The sequence below is a fragment of the Ambystoma mexicanum genome, chromosome 12 (assembly GCF_040938575.1).
Source record: "Ambystoma mexicanum isolate Mex_15411 chromosome 12, UKY_AmexF1_1, whole genome shotgun sequence".
Taxonomy (NCBI): domain Eukaryota; kingdom Metazoa; phylum Chordata; class Amphibia; order Caudata; family Ambystomatidae; genus Ambystoma; species Ambystoma mexicanum.
In genome coordinates this window covers 636,857,991-636,876,171 of record NC_090936.1, presented here as the reverse complement: position 1 = coordinate 636,876,171, position 18,181 = coordinate 636,857,991, and the positions used below count along the sequence as shown (strand labels likewise).

The 18,181-nt window shown below is 48.3% G+C and overlaps 1 protein-coding gene across 1 annotated transcript; it reads right to left on the bottom strand.

Annotated features, from left to right (window-relative positions):
• Positions 1-470: 470 nt before the first annotated feature.
• MPG (N-methylpurine DNA glycosylase) lies at positions 471-17,860 on the bottom strand. Its single transcript, XM_069629108.1, has 2 exons — positions 17,325-17,860; positions 471-2,679 (listed from the first exon to the last, which is right to left on the bottom strand). Exons 1-2 carry the CDS (start codon positions 17,831-17,833, stop codon positions 2,664-2,666), a joined length of 525 nt encoding a protein of 174 aa, XP_069485209.1. The 5' UTR covers positions 17,834-17,860; the 3' UTR covers positions 471-2,663.
• Positions 17,861-18,181: the final 321 nt, after the last annotated feature.

The following is an 18,181-nucleotide window of genomic DNA, read 5'->3' as shown; positions in this document are numbered from 1 at the left end:
TGACAATGCTGTATTATGTGCTGCATGTTTGTTTGTGAAACTGATAAATGTAATATATATATATATATATATATATATATATATATATATATATATATATATATGTGTGTCTGCTGTTTTTGTTGACAAGGGCACGATATTTTGTACTTAATCAAGCCAATTTTTCTACATTTTCAAAATGTTGGCATCTCAAGCATTTTTTGGATGGTGAAGCCGAGTGCGACCTGTGCACACTGGTGTACATTTTTGTGTTTTATATAACATCTCCCTCTCTGAGAGAACTGGCAAGGATAGTAGCAAGAACTATACAAAAAGGATGGGTGTCCCCTTCATCGTGGACATCCGGGAAAAACACATAAAGCAATTACAATAAATGATGTCTCACAGAAAAAACTATTATTCAATATTTCATGCTCAGGACTCAAAGTAGTAGAAAGGAGTGTGATAGGTCAGAAGTCATAATATCAAAATGCTTTCATTCTTTATTATCACAAATACATTAAAACATTAAAAATTGTCATTAAATCATTACGAAAAAATACAAGAACATACAAAAAAAACATTGATAGCACTAACACCAGAAAAGTTTCTCACAAATGCCTGGAAGCATATTCCCTAAATGTGCAAATAAACGCCAATAGTGTTTTGCACTATAGTGATTTAGTCAAGGCAAACAATTCCCTTAGCCTAAATACGAATCCATTCAAATTGGCACTTACGTTTTACAAATGTTACATTGATGACATTATTATAGTTTGGGACAACGAAAAAGGCAATTATGATCAATTTCTACTATGGATTAATTTTCTAAATTCCAATTTAAGATTTACTATGCAGGTAGACAATAAATAAATATCATTTTTGGATTTACTAATAAAGACAGAGAATGGACATATCATAGTAGATTTGTTTCGAAAGGAAACAGATAGAAATACTATTCTTAGATACGACAGTTTCCACTCCCAAGCTTTGAGAGACAATATACCTTATGGTCAATTTTTGAGGGCTAGGTGAAATTGCACAAAAACCGAGGACTTCGTTATTCAGTCAAATAAAATACAGGCCAAACTATCTGAGAGAGGATACCCCCATCACCTGCTTAGACAATCGCAAAAAAGAGGCAGAAATCAACATAGGGATACCCTATTGTCAAAGAAAAATAAAGAAAACATCACCAATTCACAACTTGTCTGCGCGATTACATTTAACACTCACCATACTGAAATAAAAAAAGGCGGAATCCAGACATTGGCATTTGCTACAATTGAATAATCCAGGTCTTGAACGTCCGATACATGCCTTTAAAAAGGGCAGAAATTTGAAAAACTGGTTCTCACGAGCAGATAGAGGATCTATAGAAAGAAAACCATTAACCATTACATTCCTTTGGGGCTCAAAACCGGTTATCAGCCATTTTACATGTGGTACTTGCCGTCAATGTGAATCTACTACGGCTTGTACTTCGGTAGTTATCAATAAAAAATCCTGGATTCTTAAACATCACACTACGTGTAATAACAAAAATTTTATATATGCTATCACATGCCCTTGCATGAAAACATATATAGGCAAAACATCAAGGCCCATTAAATAAAGGATAACAGAATATAAATCTAAGATCCGTACAAGGAATATGACATCTCCTCAGGTAGTCCACTTTTTGGAAAATAGCCATACCTGTGAAGAATTCAAGTGGTGAGCCATTGAACGGATTTGGGGGACATATGCTCAGGTTACAACAACCAGACTGTCGCAAAGAGAACAGTGCAAAGAGAACAGTGGTGGATGTACCACACCCAAAGTTATCACATTGGCTTGAATTCACAGGAAGAATGGTTACATTGTGTGCAGTAGTGCCATTTCACTATGCACGCAATGTCATTGAATGCCTCCTATTTTGATCCTGATTGTTCTTGGGGCATATGGGTTTGCACGCATTTTTGAACACCATGATTATTACATACATTTTGATTTAGATCTTCCCTGTGGGGCATCTAGTGTTATATACATTCAGACTACTAGATTACATTTGGCTAGGGAATAGGCATGATCATACTGCACAGTTCTGGATAAGCCTTGTTTATTTGATTGTAAGTACCATCACCTTGGTGCATTAGGAATTGGTTCCTTTTAACACACATAATTTAAGATGTGTACTTCCACAACATGTTTTGCCATTTTCCAGTTTCAAAGGAATCGGCATGACGACATTTATACAAATTAACAAACAATATGTATTTGATCAATAGTTTGTTACTTTGCCTTTTTGCAAATGGTTGTAACCAGTTAGAGCCAGTGGGCCAGCTTTGCTACATTTGAGTCCTCTCTCTTTTTCTTTTTCAGTCAACAAACATACTAACTGCATTGTCCTTTTTTAGTGACTATGAAAGATTACACTTCCATAAAGTACGTGAGGTAGAGGAGCATGCATTTCGCATATCAATGGTCCCACGTTTTTCAAAGTCAAGAGTTTTGTGGTTATTCAGCATGAGACGCTTCTCTCCACGAACACGGGTACACACGTGGCAAGAAATGGCGGCTTTGGTGCTTTGTTGACACTGCACTCATTACTCTTTCACAAACGTAGAGGTGATTTTTCGCCATCACACTTGAGTACGTTTGCACCGCTCCATTGATATTACCGCGATACATCATTTTCTTTACTATTCTTTTTCGTACCTGCAAAGGAAAACACATTTGTAACTGACAAAAATCTAAAGATAAAATGCTATTCGTAATTGCCAGTTTGGTCGGTAGTTAAATCATCTACACTATTATAAGTAGATGTTTTCAGAAGAATAGCAACACCACCGGTGAATAATATGCAATGTCACCAATGGGGTGATCCAGTTACCTAGTCAGTTGGGCATTATTTTAACTCCAAGGGCTTAAGCAAAATTGGGGTGATTGTAACGATCACCCGATCACCTCACACTTAGAAACTGAATGTCTATTTCCATATGAACCCTGAGCCAGCTAAACCACTCAATGATTTATCTGCGCTTTGTCTGTAACATTTTAGAGAGATGTCACTAGTCCGGGACGAACAGTTTGATTCACATTTTTGTTCTCCTGAGTGAAAAGCCTTATGGGAAAAGTGGTCCAGTTTGATTCCAACCCACATATAGAGGTTAGTGATTAATAGTGTGATCCATGTGATGCTGGTGCTGATTGTTACTCCATTGATTGGAATTAGGGGTGTAACCCCAATCCCTTTTTTATGTCTCTGTAGATAAATTGTGAATTATCATGCACAACCCTTGGTCGGAGGACGGAGTAATCTTCTGTGCCTGAACCAAGTAGAAGAAACTAGGGTAACTGTTCTTCTTGAATGTAGGAACTCAAGTAATTGTAGAAGGAGCAGTGAATGGACAGGTTTTCATTGTTTGTTTTAATCTTTTTAGAATACGTTCTATGCACTAATCACCGGATGGTGTTAAAGAAATGAAAGAAAAAGAGAAATACATTTAAGAAACTATCAGACTATGTTTTGAAATACATTTTGTCAAATTTTTTTTGTCCAGAGGAAGACAAACATGAGTTTTTGTTTAAAACTAGATGACTTGGTTGTCGAAACTAAGCATGAAGGAATATTCATTAACTGTTAGATTTGTATTGATCTTACTTCTCTAGAATACCTATAGTTGACTTTAAATCGTGATATTAAGCACTCAGTGATATTAGATGACATTAGATTTGTTCTACAGGTCTTTGACGAGGTCGCTAGACAAGTCCGATCTATGAGAGCCTCGTCAAAACAGGTTCATCCCTGTTCCTCTAAAACCATCAAGGACCACATTGACACCCTTGCTCCGGCCCTTGCTGATTTTTGCAACCACTCCTTTACCTCAGGATTCTTCCCCTCCCGTCTGAAGCACTCCCTTGTGCATTCTCTTCTCAAGAAACCCACAGCTGATCCTTCCTGTCCGGCTAACTATCGCCCAATTTCCATTACCCCCTTTCTGGCTAAACTCCTGGAAAAGATGACCATCTCTCAGCTTAACCTTCATTCAGATTCTGTTGGCTGTCTCCATGACCACCAGTCTGGTTTCAGAGAGGCCAGAAGCATGGAAACTGCTCTCCTGAACATCCGTGAAGATCTGCTCTCCAACCTGAACTCTAACACTCCCTCTGTCCTCATCCTTCTTGATCTCTCTTCTGCCTTCGACACGGTCAACCACACCATCCTGCTAAACCAGCTCCGTGATAACCTGGGTATCACTGATCAGGCTCTGGCCTGGCTGACCTCTTTTCTCTCTGATCGACCCTCCCAGGTCCAACTCGGGTCCTTCCTATCATCTATCTTCCTCTCTACCTGTGAGGTTCCCCAGGGGTCTAACCTCTCACCCTGGCTTTTCAACCAATACCTGGAAACTCTTGCCCACCGCATTGCCATTTTCTGCTAAAATTTCTAGTGCTTTGCCGATGACACTCAACTCATTTTCCGGCTGCCCTCAGCCACCTCCTCCCCCTCTCTCATCTCTGACTGCCTAACCGCCATTCAAGATTGGTGTGCCACCAATGATCTTTGTCTAAATGCCAGCAAGACTGAGATCCTCTCCATCGGCACACCATCTCCATCCTTTTCCCTCACTCTCTGGCCTGCCTCCCTTGGCCCGCCGTCTACCCCTACATGCGAGGCTAAGAACCTCAGAGTCATCTTTGACTCCACACTTTCCTTCTCCGCCCATATCTCCTCAGAGGTACTTTGCCTTTCCTCTCCTTCCCTCAGAAGCTCACCGTCTCTCAAGCTCGGGTTCTCTCTAGGTTGGACTATTGTAACAGCCTCTTTCTAAATCTACCTGCCTCTACTCTCCGCCCTCTGCAACTTATCCAGAACAGGACTGCGAGACTTGTCCTTGGCCAATAGCCCTGGGATCGTATCTCTCCAGCTCTGAAATCTCTCCATTGGCTCCCAGTGGATGCAAGGATTAAATTCAAAACCCTCTGCATTGTCCACAAGGCTTTCTGGGGGCTAGGTCTAAAATATCTTCAGCTATCCCTCTGCAAATACCTCCCCTCTCGAGCTCTTTGCTCCTCTACCTCTAACTCCCTCCGAGTCAATCGTTTTTCAAAGAAATGAGCTGGGGGTAGATCTCCATCTTCGGCTGGGGCCTCCCTCTGGAACAGCCTCCCTGCCACTCTAAAACTTGAGGAGAACCATCTCCGGTTCCAGAAACACCTAAAGACCTTCCTCTTTGCTTCTGCTTTCTCTCCCCCTCTCCCCTGCTGACCCGCTCTCTCTTGGCACTGTGCACCTGGCCACCCTCTTTCCTCTGGGTCCAGGTACCTGCTCACCCTGCCACCCTCCTGCACTGCCTCCTGGCCACCCCTTGCACTGGATGGACTGTATCTGTACCCATACAGCCCCCCACCCCATTTTCTTTTTTTCTGCACTTTTCAGACTTACCCAGTCTGTCTCCATAAACACAGCACTTGCTGGCTGCACTAACACTGTTTATTGCCTACATTCTATTTGTTTTCTTTATTTATTATTTATTTATCTACTCTCCTCTGCTCTGCACTTTCCACTCTCCCCCTTCCATGCACTTTTTCCCTTTTCCCATCCCCATGCACTTGCACATTCTCAATGTCACTGGGCTTAAGATCGTTGTTGTTTTGTGTTCTCCCCTGTTTCCCATATATCATATCATACATTTGGGCTAAGAGAATGGTTTGCCTTCACTAAATCACTATAGTGCACAACACTAGTGGCGTTTTGTTTTGCACATTTTGGGAATATGCTTCCAGGCATTTGTGAGAAACTTGTCTGGTTTTAGTGTTATCAACGGATTTTTGTAGTTTTTCGTAATGAATGACAATTTGTAATGTTTCAATGTATTTATGATAATAAAGAATCAAATCATTTTGATATGTTGACTTCTGACCTATCACCCTCCTCTCTACTACATTGAGTCCTGAACATGAAATATTGAATAATAGTGTTTTCCGTGAGACATCATTTATTGTAATTCCTTTAAGGATAGTAGCAAGGCCAGCCTCATCCATACAGGTGATATTTCCATGCCCCCTGCATTCTCAGGCCTTACAGCGTCTGAAGGTACAGCACCTCAGTGAGGGGCTGTCTTACAAGTACAGAGTTCCTCTGTCACAAGAAGCGAAGATGGGGCTGTCCTAGTGGATACAACATATGGAAGCCTGGAACGGAAGGGCCATCTTCGGTTCACTGCCAGACCTGGTGATCGAGTCGGACGCCAGTCACAGAGGCAGGGGAGCCCACTGCAGAACAATCACAACCGGGGGTCCCTAGTCAGCCTCAGAGAGGGGCTTGCACATCAACTGCCTGGAGCTCTTGGTGAGCTGCTTTGCGATCAGGAGCCTGACTCAAGGCAGAGTGCGGTTTTGCATTCTCCTTGAAATGGATAATGCCTCAGCAGTGCGCTATATTAATCGGCTAGGAGGCACAAGATTCAAAGTCCTAGCAAATATGAAGTTTCAGAAGGGTTGGAGTTATTGGGGTCGGGACTCCCGGTGCCCTGCGCACCTCCTATTAATGGGTAAAGTTTAGCCTGCAGCCTGGATCATGGTTTGTCTGGGGACGAACTCCGGGGTTCCCAAGAAATTTGGTGCTTATTGGGATGACAAAACTTTGTTAAATGTGGGCGCTGGCTGGATCCATGGGTCCAATATTAGATCCACCTAGCCTCGACTTGGCACCCCAAACTGGGGGGACCAGCTGCTAACTCCAACACGAGTCTGCTGCCACTTCACCTCCGCCTTGAGAAAGACTTTGGTTGAAACGTGCGTCGGCTGTTTGTTTTCACCACTTCTGGCCAAACTGGCTTGTTGTTTCTGACCACGTCTGGCTAAGAATTGCCACATTGACTTTGTTGGTTGTTTACACCAATAAAAACCATATGCACACAAACCTAAAGACTGGACTATGACTAGACAGTAACAAAAAGCAGAACTACTAATATTGGACCCATGCATCCAGCCAGCGCCCACAATTAACAAAAGTTTGTCATCCCAATAAGCTCCTAGCAAATATGGCCAAGGAGTTCTGGCAACTCTGCCTGGGCAGGGGCCTCAGTGTGACTGCAGAGTATTTGCCCAGGCTTGCCAACCAAGTTGCAGACTGGAACTCCCAGTACTTCAGAGACTCTAGCGACTGGAAGCTCGGCATGTCGACCTTCCATGTTTTATGGATCTCAGGGGTCGTTTCGGGACAGACCTCTGCCTCCGGACTGAACAGGCAGTTGCTGCAGTTTTTCAGTTGAGATCAGACCCAGAGGCAGCCAACACAGCTGCTTTTCGGCAGTACTCTGCTTTTCCCCCTCTCACCGATGATTGTCAGGACATGGCGAGCAAAACTGGTTCTAGTGACCCCAGCATGGATGAGCCAAGCTTGGCTCCCCGATCTGCTGGAGATGTCCACAGAGATTCCAATCTTACTGCCAGACCGTGCGGGTATACTGCAGGACTCAACTGGTCTCCCGCACACGCTGGTCCTTCAGGGGACCCTAAAACTGATAGCAAGGTGATTTCAGGAGTGCCTGGAGAAAGCCAGCTCTTTCAGGAGACACTGATAGACTCATCCAGAAATCCTGGGCACCTAAGACTACCAGGTCCTACAGAGCAGCCTGGGCTAAGTCACAGCCAGTGTGTGACAAAGGACGTGCATCGCATTTCTGCGGATGCGATTCACATTGCGAATTTCCTAGTAGCTCCCGTGGTGCAGGGCAAGGCATACAGGACAGTGAACTCCTACAGAGCAGCCATTTTGGCAGGACGTGCACCTTTGCTAGTTTCCCAGATCAACGAGAACGCATTGGTAGATTGCTATGGGGGTGATGGCTATTTGCCCGCCGAAATCACGATACACCAGACTTGGAACATGGACATAGTCCTGCGGTTATTTCTTGGCAGCCCAAACCACCCTGACCCATCTAGGAAAGCGCTTTCAGCAAAACTGGTGATGCTTTTCTGCCTACTAGCGTATTTTATTTTTTAAACACTCTTTATTGGCATTTCAACATAACAGCTCCAGAACTTCCCCCACCCTCCCTAACCCTCCAATATCGAGTCCTCCACATACATGAACCTCATTAAACAGCCCCTCCAACCGCTTCCCTGCCCCCCCCCCATCACCGCTTTCTAGTATCTCATCTACTTCCTCTCATTCCAGTGGTCACAGCACAGCAGGCTTCAGTGTCAATTGTTCATTGAGAATCAGGCCAGTCCACCTTCCGCTCACCCCTCCGGGCTCCCTTCTCCCTCATATCCCCCTCAACTTCCCCCTCCTGTCCCTGCCTCTTCACGGTGGGTGCAGGTCATTGTCCTTCGCCAGATCACTTAACAATTGGGACCAGTGGACCGTCACCACCTCTCAGTCTTCACCCGTCTCCCAGTTCTGCAGCACCGTTAATTCCGCTAGCCCCCATCTCCGTACATCCTTCCGCCATAAATTGACCATCGGGCCCTGGGGCGATTTCCACGCTATTGCCATTCGGCGCTTAGCCAATATAAGCAAAAAACGGCCCATTCTGTTCCGTAACTTATTTCGCTTTCCCCCGGGAAGTTTCCCCCACAAACAGGTCTCCGGACATCGCTCCAGGGTGGTTCCCAGTACCTCATTCACTTCCCTGAGGATCTTGTCCCAGTATTCTACTATAACCTCACATTCCCACACCATGTGCCAGAACCCGCTCGCTCTGAACCACATCTAGGACTTTCACCCAACCGATCCCCCATCATCGCCCTGAGTGCCAGAGGGGTGACATACACCCTATGCAATATATTAAATTGGACCAGCTGGAACCGGGCATTCCTCGAAGACTTCCGGACCAAGTCCCAAACCTGCCCCATTCTTCATCTGATATAGGCCTACCCATATCTGCTGCCTACTTCCCCTTAACCTTAGGCTCTCCCCTACCGACCCCTCTCCCAGAGCCTTATATATCCACGAAATACGTGCCCCGCCCCCCATCTGGTCAAGTAGCACTCGAAGAACTGGACATGGCTCCAGCTCCTCAGGGATTCCGTCCCATAACTCTGCCATCCTGCGAACCACCGCCCCATATGCCAGAAAAACACCCTGTGGCAGATCATACTTGTCACACCACTCCTCGCAAGTAAGAAGCTTTCCACCCTCAAAAAGGTCCCCCACCTTCTCACATCCCTTCTTCCTTAACCTCCGTATCCCCAACCCCCCAATCGCCTGGCGGAGCTGCTGGTCAGCCCCCCATGGGAGATTGCCTTTGTATCGGCCCCTCACCCCCTTGCCTCCCACGTACTTCCTCCATGTCTCCCTTACCACCTCGAAAACCACTAATGTCCCGGTAGATCCAAACAGATGCCACAGGAGTTCTACCGCCCTACGGTCTGGCTGCAAAGGTCCTACCAACACCTCAAGGAAATCTGCCCCCGGTTGGTCCCACACCAATACTGACTGTAGCTGTGCCGCCAAGAAGTACTTTTCATAATTCGGGAGACCCAACCCTCCTCCCTCTCTAGTTCGTCACAGCGTTTGTAAGGAGACCCTTCTCCTTCCTGTGCCCCACAGCAGTTCCCTAATCTTGACATCCAGCATTTTAAAGAACACTTTCTTTGCCACATATGGTATATTCGTGAAAAAATAGAGCAAACGTGGGAGGATCACCATTTTACATAACGCCACCCTCCCCATCAATGACAGGGGCAAAACCTTCCAAAACTGGATGGAGTCACCTATTTTAGACAAAGCTCTCCCCGGATTATGCACGAACGTGTCCACCACCTCATGAAACACCTTTACCCCCAAGTACCTAAATGACTCCTTCTCCCACCGTATCCCCAAGTCCGGCAGTTCCTCTAACGGACATTCCCGTAGCCCCCCCAAAGGAAACAAAACTGACTTCTCCGCATTTATACGGAACCCTGACATATATCTAAAGTTCCGTAGTATTTCCAAGAGGTCTGGAAGATATGTTTTAGGGTCCACTACATATAACAACAAGTCATCCGCATAAAGGGACACTATGTGCTTCTGCTCTCCCGCCTCGATTCCAGCCTCTGCCATTTCCTGCCGCAAGAACGCCGCCAGAAGTTCCAAGGCGAACGCAAACAAAAGTGGAGAGGCCGCACACCCCTGCCTTGTCCCCTTCCCAACTCCCACAACCCCGACACCCAATTGTTAGATCTCACCATCGCTAGCGGTTTAGTGTACAGCAAAGCCAACCACCTACAAATATTCTCCCCGAAGCCAAATTCCTGCAGCACCCGAAACAACCACTTCCATTCCAAGGAATCAAACGCCTTCATAGCGTCAAATTACGCTATCGCCATGTCCCGCCTTTGTAACTTTACCTGATCCATCACATGATGCAACCGGGAGATGTTACCCGACGTGCTCCTGCCCCCTATAAACCCACATTTGTCAGGGTGTATCAAACTCGGCGCAACCGTCGCCAACCTAGTAGCCAGAATCTTCCCCAGGATTTTCCCATCTACGTTCAATAGCGAGATGGGCCGATATGCCGCGCAGTCCCTTGGATCTTTCCCCTCTTTTAGGAGTCCGTTGCTACCCGGCGCCGTGCCCCTCCTCATAGCGCGGATCGCCCAGCGGATGTCCTCCTCTTCTAGCAGGGCCTCTAGTTCTTCCCGGCGGTCTTCCCCCAGTCTCGGCAGCCGCAGCACCTCCATGAGATCCTCCACGTCCACATACCCCCCTCAGTCACGTATAGCCCCTTATAATATGTTACAAAGGCTTCATTAATCTCTTTCTGAGTCCCAACTAGCTCCCCCGTACTAGATCGAAGCTGGGTGATAACTCAAGTCGGGGTTTCCCTGCTGATTAACCAAGCCAGGAGTCTACCCGCCTTATCCCCCTCTCCATGAAGTCGAACATCTCGTCTGTTATTATCAAAGTGTGAAAGCTCCGATGACGTTCTCTCATGAAGCTTCAGCGCCCGCGCCAAGGCCTCTCCCACCTCTACTCCACCCGTCACCTCTGTCCAGTTTCGCAACCCGGGCCTCCGCCCTCTGCAACGTCTCTAGAAGCCGTTTTCACATCCCCACTGTCATGGCCAAACACTTCCCGCTTATAGTCGCCTTGAAGGCCTCCCAAAGCAATCCCCTAGTCTCCACCGTACCCTCATTCAGCTCAAAGTACGACCTGATCCCCTCTCTGAGCTCCGCCATAAATGCCCCATCCCGTAACGCCTCCCTCTGCATCCGCCATAACCGCCGCGGAGGATTCTCACTGGACCCGCACAATGTCATCACCAAAGGGGAGTGATCCGATAGGATACGCCCGGGGTACATCGTCTCTCCAAAGCAGTGACAGTACTCCCTTCCCGTTACCAAATAATCTAAACGCGAGTACGAACCGTGCACAGTCCAATGGTAGGAGAAGCCTCTCTCCTCCCCATGCTTCTCCCGCCACACTTCCACCAAATCCAATTCCCCCCATTACCCTCCGTAGCGACCCCGTCGTGTTTCTTAGGCCCTCCTTTAGTTCCCCTCCCATCCAACCGCTCATCCAAGTGGCAATTAAAATCTCCTCCCCACACTATCATTTCTCCTCTATAAGCCCCCATCATGCGCATCACCGAAGGGAAATACTCTGTCATCCACATTTGGCGCATACGAGTTAACCAAGCATATTGACCTGTTTTCCCACAGACAGTTCGCAAGGACCGTTCTACCCTCCCCATCCTTCAACACCCGCTTCACCTTCAATGGCACCCCCTTGCCACCTAAATCAGAACACCCCTCACCTGGGTTGAGTACCCCGTGCCAGTTATCTGCCCCCCCCAGAGCTTCTCCAACCTCCCCAACAACTCTGCATTTGCATGTGTCTCCTGCAACAGGGCCACTTGTATTGCTTGCCTTTTCAAAAACTCCCCCACCCTCTTCCTCTTCTGATAATGCCCCAATCCTCGGACATTCCATGTCCCAATTTTCAAACTTCCTAACTTACCCATCCGGTGCACTGAAGCTTTCTCCCACTATAGCCCTTCTACTGTTCAGCCTCCCCAGTCTCCATATCCACTTCTCCCTCCCCCCTCCCACATCTCTCTCCCCTGCTGTGCTAGGCCTCATTTCTACTATTCTTACCCAACTTCCCCCCTCCCGCACCGGACCTCAACATGGTGCCAACATCCCAAACCCTCCCCCCTAACTTCCCCCAAACGCCCCCCTCCCCTCCCTACATAACCCCACCCCCCCAAACTCCTTCCCCCTCCTCCTTCCTAACTACAGACCCACTGGACTACTCAGCCCCCCTTCCTCACCTCCCCTGGGGTTGGTAGTCAGTAGTGTCGCGTAAATTGAGAGCTTCACCACCTGCCCTGTGCAGCCCACCAATGTGCTCCCCCCATCTTCTCCTATATCTCCTCCGATCAGAAAGCCAATTACTGCTGGGCCCCCTGCCAATGACGTCTCGCTGGGGATTACCCACACTTTTCCGCCTCCTGACCCATCCCCATCTTAGGGCCCCCCCGATAACGGTTCCACTTGATGTTGCCCCGCCTCCAGCCAATCCCATACCTCTCTCGGAGACTTAAAAAACCACGATCCCCCCCCCCCCGACAGCACTTTCAACTTAGCCAGGAAAAACATCATGTATTTTAAATTGAGTTCCCTTAGTCGGCTTCGCACTGCATCAAAGGACCTCCTCTGTCGCTGCACCTCAAGCGTAAAGTACGGGAAAATCCTCAACTTCGCGCTACCGATCATGTAGTAGCCCCTTCTGTGGGCATCCTGCAAAAAAGCATCTTGATACCGGAAATTCATGATTTTAGCCACCAGTACTCTCGGCGGGGGCCTCCCTGGGACCCTATGCACCCTTTCCACAGTGAAGAGATTGGACAGGCCTTTAATCCCTAGGACTTTCAGCATCAAATTCTCCACAAACAGTTCCGCACTAGGCCCCTCCTCTCTCTCCGGAACGCCGACCAGACGGATATTACAACACCTGGAGCGTCCCTCTGCGTCCTCCGCTCTAACCTCCAATGTTCGGATAGCCCCCACCAGGTCCGCCACCTGATTCTTCAACTTCTGGATATCGTCCTCCACCGTGCTGACCCTTTGCTCTACCTCTGTAACCCTCTCAGAGACTCTGCGGAGGTCCACCCTCACCAGAGAGACATCCACTCCCACCTCTTTGATGCTCTCCTGGATGGTATCCCTGGAGACTTGTATCGCCTCCATTAGTGCATCTAGGGTCAGAGCACTTTTGTCCTCCCCTGGGGGCCTCTCCTGTCGATCTGAACCCTCCTGTCGCCGGGCACTATCCTTAGTCTCCGTGTACTTGTCCATCCACTGCTGACTCTTGCCCATTTTAAAGTGACTCTTATTTTCTCGCCCCTGGGCGTGGGTTCTACGAATTGTCCTCAGCCGGCACGCCCGTGCCTCAAGTTCCTTTATCCTGCCTGTGTCTCTCTCAGCAGGGCCCCCTCTCCTCGCAACAGACGTCTCAGTGTGCCAGACCCTCCACACCAGCCTTATTTTTCCCCGCCAAGGAACTGTGGCCCCAACGTCTCTCCTGTTCAGCCCCCGCTCTGCTCCCTTTGTCCAACGCTTTTCAACAGGAGCTGAACCCTTCCCACTGGCTGTTGCACCACTCCAGCCCCCAGGAGTCAGCCCCCTCCTCCGGGCAATAGGTGAGCGGACTACCCCACGCCGCTTTCAAAACTAAAACTTTGTTTCCACTACTCCGGGCACAACCGCGTCCCCCTCCTGTCAGACCACCCGGGAGAAGACAGGCAGACCTCAAGGGCCCTCCAACAATGGGGGAACAAGAAGTCCACCCCCTGTCCTCCACCTCAGTGGCTTCTCCCCTGGCTCCTCCACAGTCCCCAGAGGCACACTCCAGTTGCCCCCCCCCCCTCCGCACTGCCCCTCCACTGGCAGAAGAAAAAAAAAATATATGATTTCAGGGCAAGCACCCTAGTTAACTTCTGGCCGACCCAGGATAAGCCGACCTCCACGGAAGCTCCACCGCCCTCTGCCCAGCCAGGACGGCACCCCACCTACCACCACTTCAGCAGCCACGTCTGTAGGGCCACAATCCAGGCTCCGGCATCTCAGCCTCTGCTGACCTCCTCACAATGCAGCTCAGATCCGCCCCACGGATCCAGTCTCTGGCTCACATGCATCAGATCCTGGCAGGTACTTCCCCCGCCACAGAGAACATGAGTCGTTTTGCTCCCCCTGTGACGTCCTCTCACGCCAGCACCCGCGCGGACCGCCCCGCACCGCTCTCCACAAGGCAGAGCCCAGTCCACTGCAGCGGGTCGTACAGCTGACGCCTGCCCAGGCCAAATCTCCTCACCGCCCGCGAGGCAGCATCGAGTCCTGCTCCTCCAACAAGGGCACTTCTACACCCGTCACTACCCCCGCTTCGCTTGGGGGCGCTGTGTATGTCCACCAGCCGCGGGTTGCCAACAGTCCTCCTTCTCCCTCACTACGCCACGGAGGCCATCTTGAGTGTCCCTTCCCGCCGGGCAGTCTGGATTTTTCGGCGAGCGCCCAGTAAAAGCACCGCTCTCCACACCTCCTCCGAGGCCGCTATCCACTGCCTCTGGGTTTCAGGCTTCCTTCCCAGCCGTCTGGACACCGTCCATGGGAGTTTCAACATAGGATTTCGCCTGGATTTTGCGGCTGCACGGGAGCGGCGGGGAGTCAGCTGCACATCGCTTGGCAGCAAGCCACGCCCCCTCCTGCCTACTAGCGTTTAAGAGTGTCTGAAGTAGGAACGCTGCAGCTGGACAGCAAGTCTTTTTCCCCCCAAGAGGAAGTGATGTTTCACATCAAGAGGACGAAAACACACATACATTGTGTCCTCAGCATTTCCAGATCAGCCCAAGCTGTGCCCAGTTAGGGGACTCAAGGAATATGATGCCAAGCCAACCTTTCTTAGGCCAGCAGAAGAGAACTGGGTTTTCATAGCCCTTCAGGTCGGTCTCAGTAGCTACACTAGTTTGGTGGATGAGATGTGCTATGCAGCAAGCGCGCATGTGCAAATTAATCAAGTAGCCTCATTGATAGTAAGCTTTAAACAAGAATAATACAGGCCTCTAAGTCTTGACATAGGATGGAAAATCATTCAGGAAAGTAATAATTCTATTAAAGACAAGGAGTTGAAGTATTATATCACCCACGCAATCGTTATGAGTTAGTATGAGAACGTGCGTAACGTAAGCGAGGTCAAGCGCGAACGGAAGCAGCAGGCGCAAACAATGAGGCTCAAGTCGCTAGAGTGAATAGCTTGCAATTGCCCACCCACAGACTAACAGATTGTCCATCTGTTTGTATCCTCAGGGACAGAAGCTAAACCAGGGGCTCCTGAAGATGCAAAGACAGGGGAGACTACAGCATTTAAAAGCCAGTTACGCCACGTTGGCCATTGTGAGTGTGGGAAGCTCAATTGACGCTGTTATAATTATACTTTTATAAACGCACTTAATACCGGAGACCAGTTTCTAAGCGTGAGACAGTGATTCGAACCCGTGTTGCTATGCGTTGTCTTGCTTCCAAGACAAACGCCTTGCCCCTGAGCTATCCTCCCTGGCACTGTTGATCTTTTCGGTTACATAAGACTACAAGGGAGCCACCAAAGAAAGTGGGTGTGCATAGGCGGTCCAGGGGTTTATGTGGGGACCCTTGGACTGATTGGAGGGTTATGTCATGTAAGCCTGGACAAGGAGCAGTCGAGTTGCAGCAACAAACTACCATGTTCGAGGAAATTATTTTTTTTTAATCTGTTTGTGTTGATATAAATATTACATGTATGTTGTTGCTCGAGTTGTGAAGTAAAGAGTAAAGCATAATACTTTGCCTCTGTGTCTAATAGAATTATGACTTTGCTGAACGATAGTATAGAAAGGCTGAATTCCAAGCATCGCAAAGACAGCTTTATTGGGTTTTGACGATAGTTATCTTTTTGGAAAATTAACTTTCCCTATGATAATGATGTGTTATTTACATAGCGCTTTCACCAAAGCACTTTACATGGAACATATTTACATATCACCCAACCAAGTTTGGGTCTCATTTATCGACCTTGGAAGGATGAAAGGCTGAGTTAGCCTTGCATGATTATAACCTGCGACCTGCAGATTGCACAGATCACAGCAGGGCTGGCCTTGGTGGCATGCCCCCACCCCCCTTCCATGGTCAACAGGGATGCAGGGGGCTAGGAGCGCCATTTCTAAGTCCCTGCTCTGGTGCCTGGCAGGGAGTTAATCATTGGAATAGGGCGTTCATGCTAATGAGCAACCTGTTTCAATGAAAACCTCCCCCCTCCAACGCCGAAGCAAGGTGGTCATCATCTGATTAGGATGCAAAAGGGGCACCTGCCGCACGTTCTCCCACTACGCCAGCTCGGGGGAGCCCTCGAAAGACTTAACAAGCCTGCGTGATGAGGGGCTAATGGCACCCCAGGCAGTCGCCCGGCCCGCCCTTTATTATTTGTATGGCTGTTCATGCTATACCTCTCACGCACCATGCACGTAATCCACCCTCACAGAAACAACACATAGAAAGCAATGAGCTCCCTCCCATCTAAAACAATTTGATTGTATCGCATTGGGGATTAAGTAGTGGTATGCAGAATATAATTTATCAAGAAAAAAATCCCCAGCATACAAATCGATGCTAATTTCTATCACTCCTGCATCAACAACTACAACAAAAATGCGAAGCATGGTTAAGAAAATTTTTAATTTTGTATTCTGCCTTTGCGATAATTCGTTGGACTGTAATACGATGACCAAAAGTATGCCGTTGCCAAGAGCCCGCCGGCGCCGTCATTCATTGTAGCTTCGACTGCCGGAAGACTCTGTAGCAACACTTTTGCCTTTTTTTAGCAGATGGGCGAGTGGTTGCACATTCGTAAAGATTTCACTATGAACTGACTGTAGTTCAATGTTGTCATTGCAGACATTCCAAGGCACTTCGACATAACCGTTCCCGTTCAAATTGTGTTCTTTTTCTGTGCAATCCAATAAAGTCACAACTACCTAGCACTCAAGGGGGAGCAACATGTACCCAATCCAGTTATCGCCATAGTCTAAATCCCAACTGGTTCTGCGTTCTTGATCCGTACACTGACGCTGCGAATGCCCCTCAGGTAGAAGCGCAGGGGTTTGCCCGCCCACTCCCCAGCAGAACTACCAATCCCAATGCGGGTCGCACACAAGATATCACATTCACCCTGCGAGAGCGTTTTTGGTTCTAACCAGATGAAAGGGTGGTTTGTAAGGTCTTTACGGTCGAAGCTCTTGTCGATATTTAGAGCCTGGCAGAGCTTAGAGGGTCCGTTGCAGAGCTCCCAATCACGCAAAGGTTTGCCACCTCCCAGTTTCCGGCGAGCGTACCTGGATTGCGTCATGGTGTCTTGGCCATGCAGTGGCTCCAGTGCCCTCAGCAGTACGGCCGCCCCTTCTCCTTGGCTCGATATGTTAAGGCAATAGTAGACTCCGTAAATCTGATAAACGTAGAGCGTGCCCGGAGACATAAACATAGCAACGTTGCGATCCGTACGCCTCCCGCCCGCAGAATGCGAGGCTGCGTCCTCTCCACCCAGATACGCCTCTGTCTCTACGATGCGGCCACGCAGCTCGGTCCCGCAGGGCAGTTTGCGAACTAACACTTGACCAAGTAACGCCTGAGCCAAAGTGACACACGGACGGTCAAAGAACTCGGGTCCAAGTCGTGAGGGATCGTTGCCCACACTAAATACTACGGGGCAGAATGGGTCCTCTTTCGGATACTCTGGCTTCTGATCATCCTTTGTAAACATCACAGGCACAGCTGCTTCTTTCCGCAACCTGCGCCTTCCCACGGAAAGCATTTTTTGACAGTTAACGCGTGAGGAGGAAGCCATCTTGTTGTGTAGGTCCACGTGACCGGTTTCCATTCTATGGAAATAGAAGTAGGAATAGCGAGCCCACTGCCTTCAAACATAACAACGGCCTATTCACAAAGGTTCTATCTAGGAAAAGCTGAGCAAACACGCATTAGCGGTTTTTTAAAAAAATAATCACTTGCAGTATACGAATGTTTAATTAATTATGCAATTGTGTTTAAGTAGCCCGAAATTGCTACATTAATGGATGACGTTCATGCATATTTAAGTTAAGCCATGCCAGATTAAAAGCCGTGCTCGCATTTCATATGACATCATCCTTTGGAGTTTCGTTGAAGACATGCGATTCAACGACGGCTCCACCAC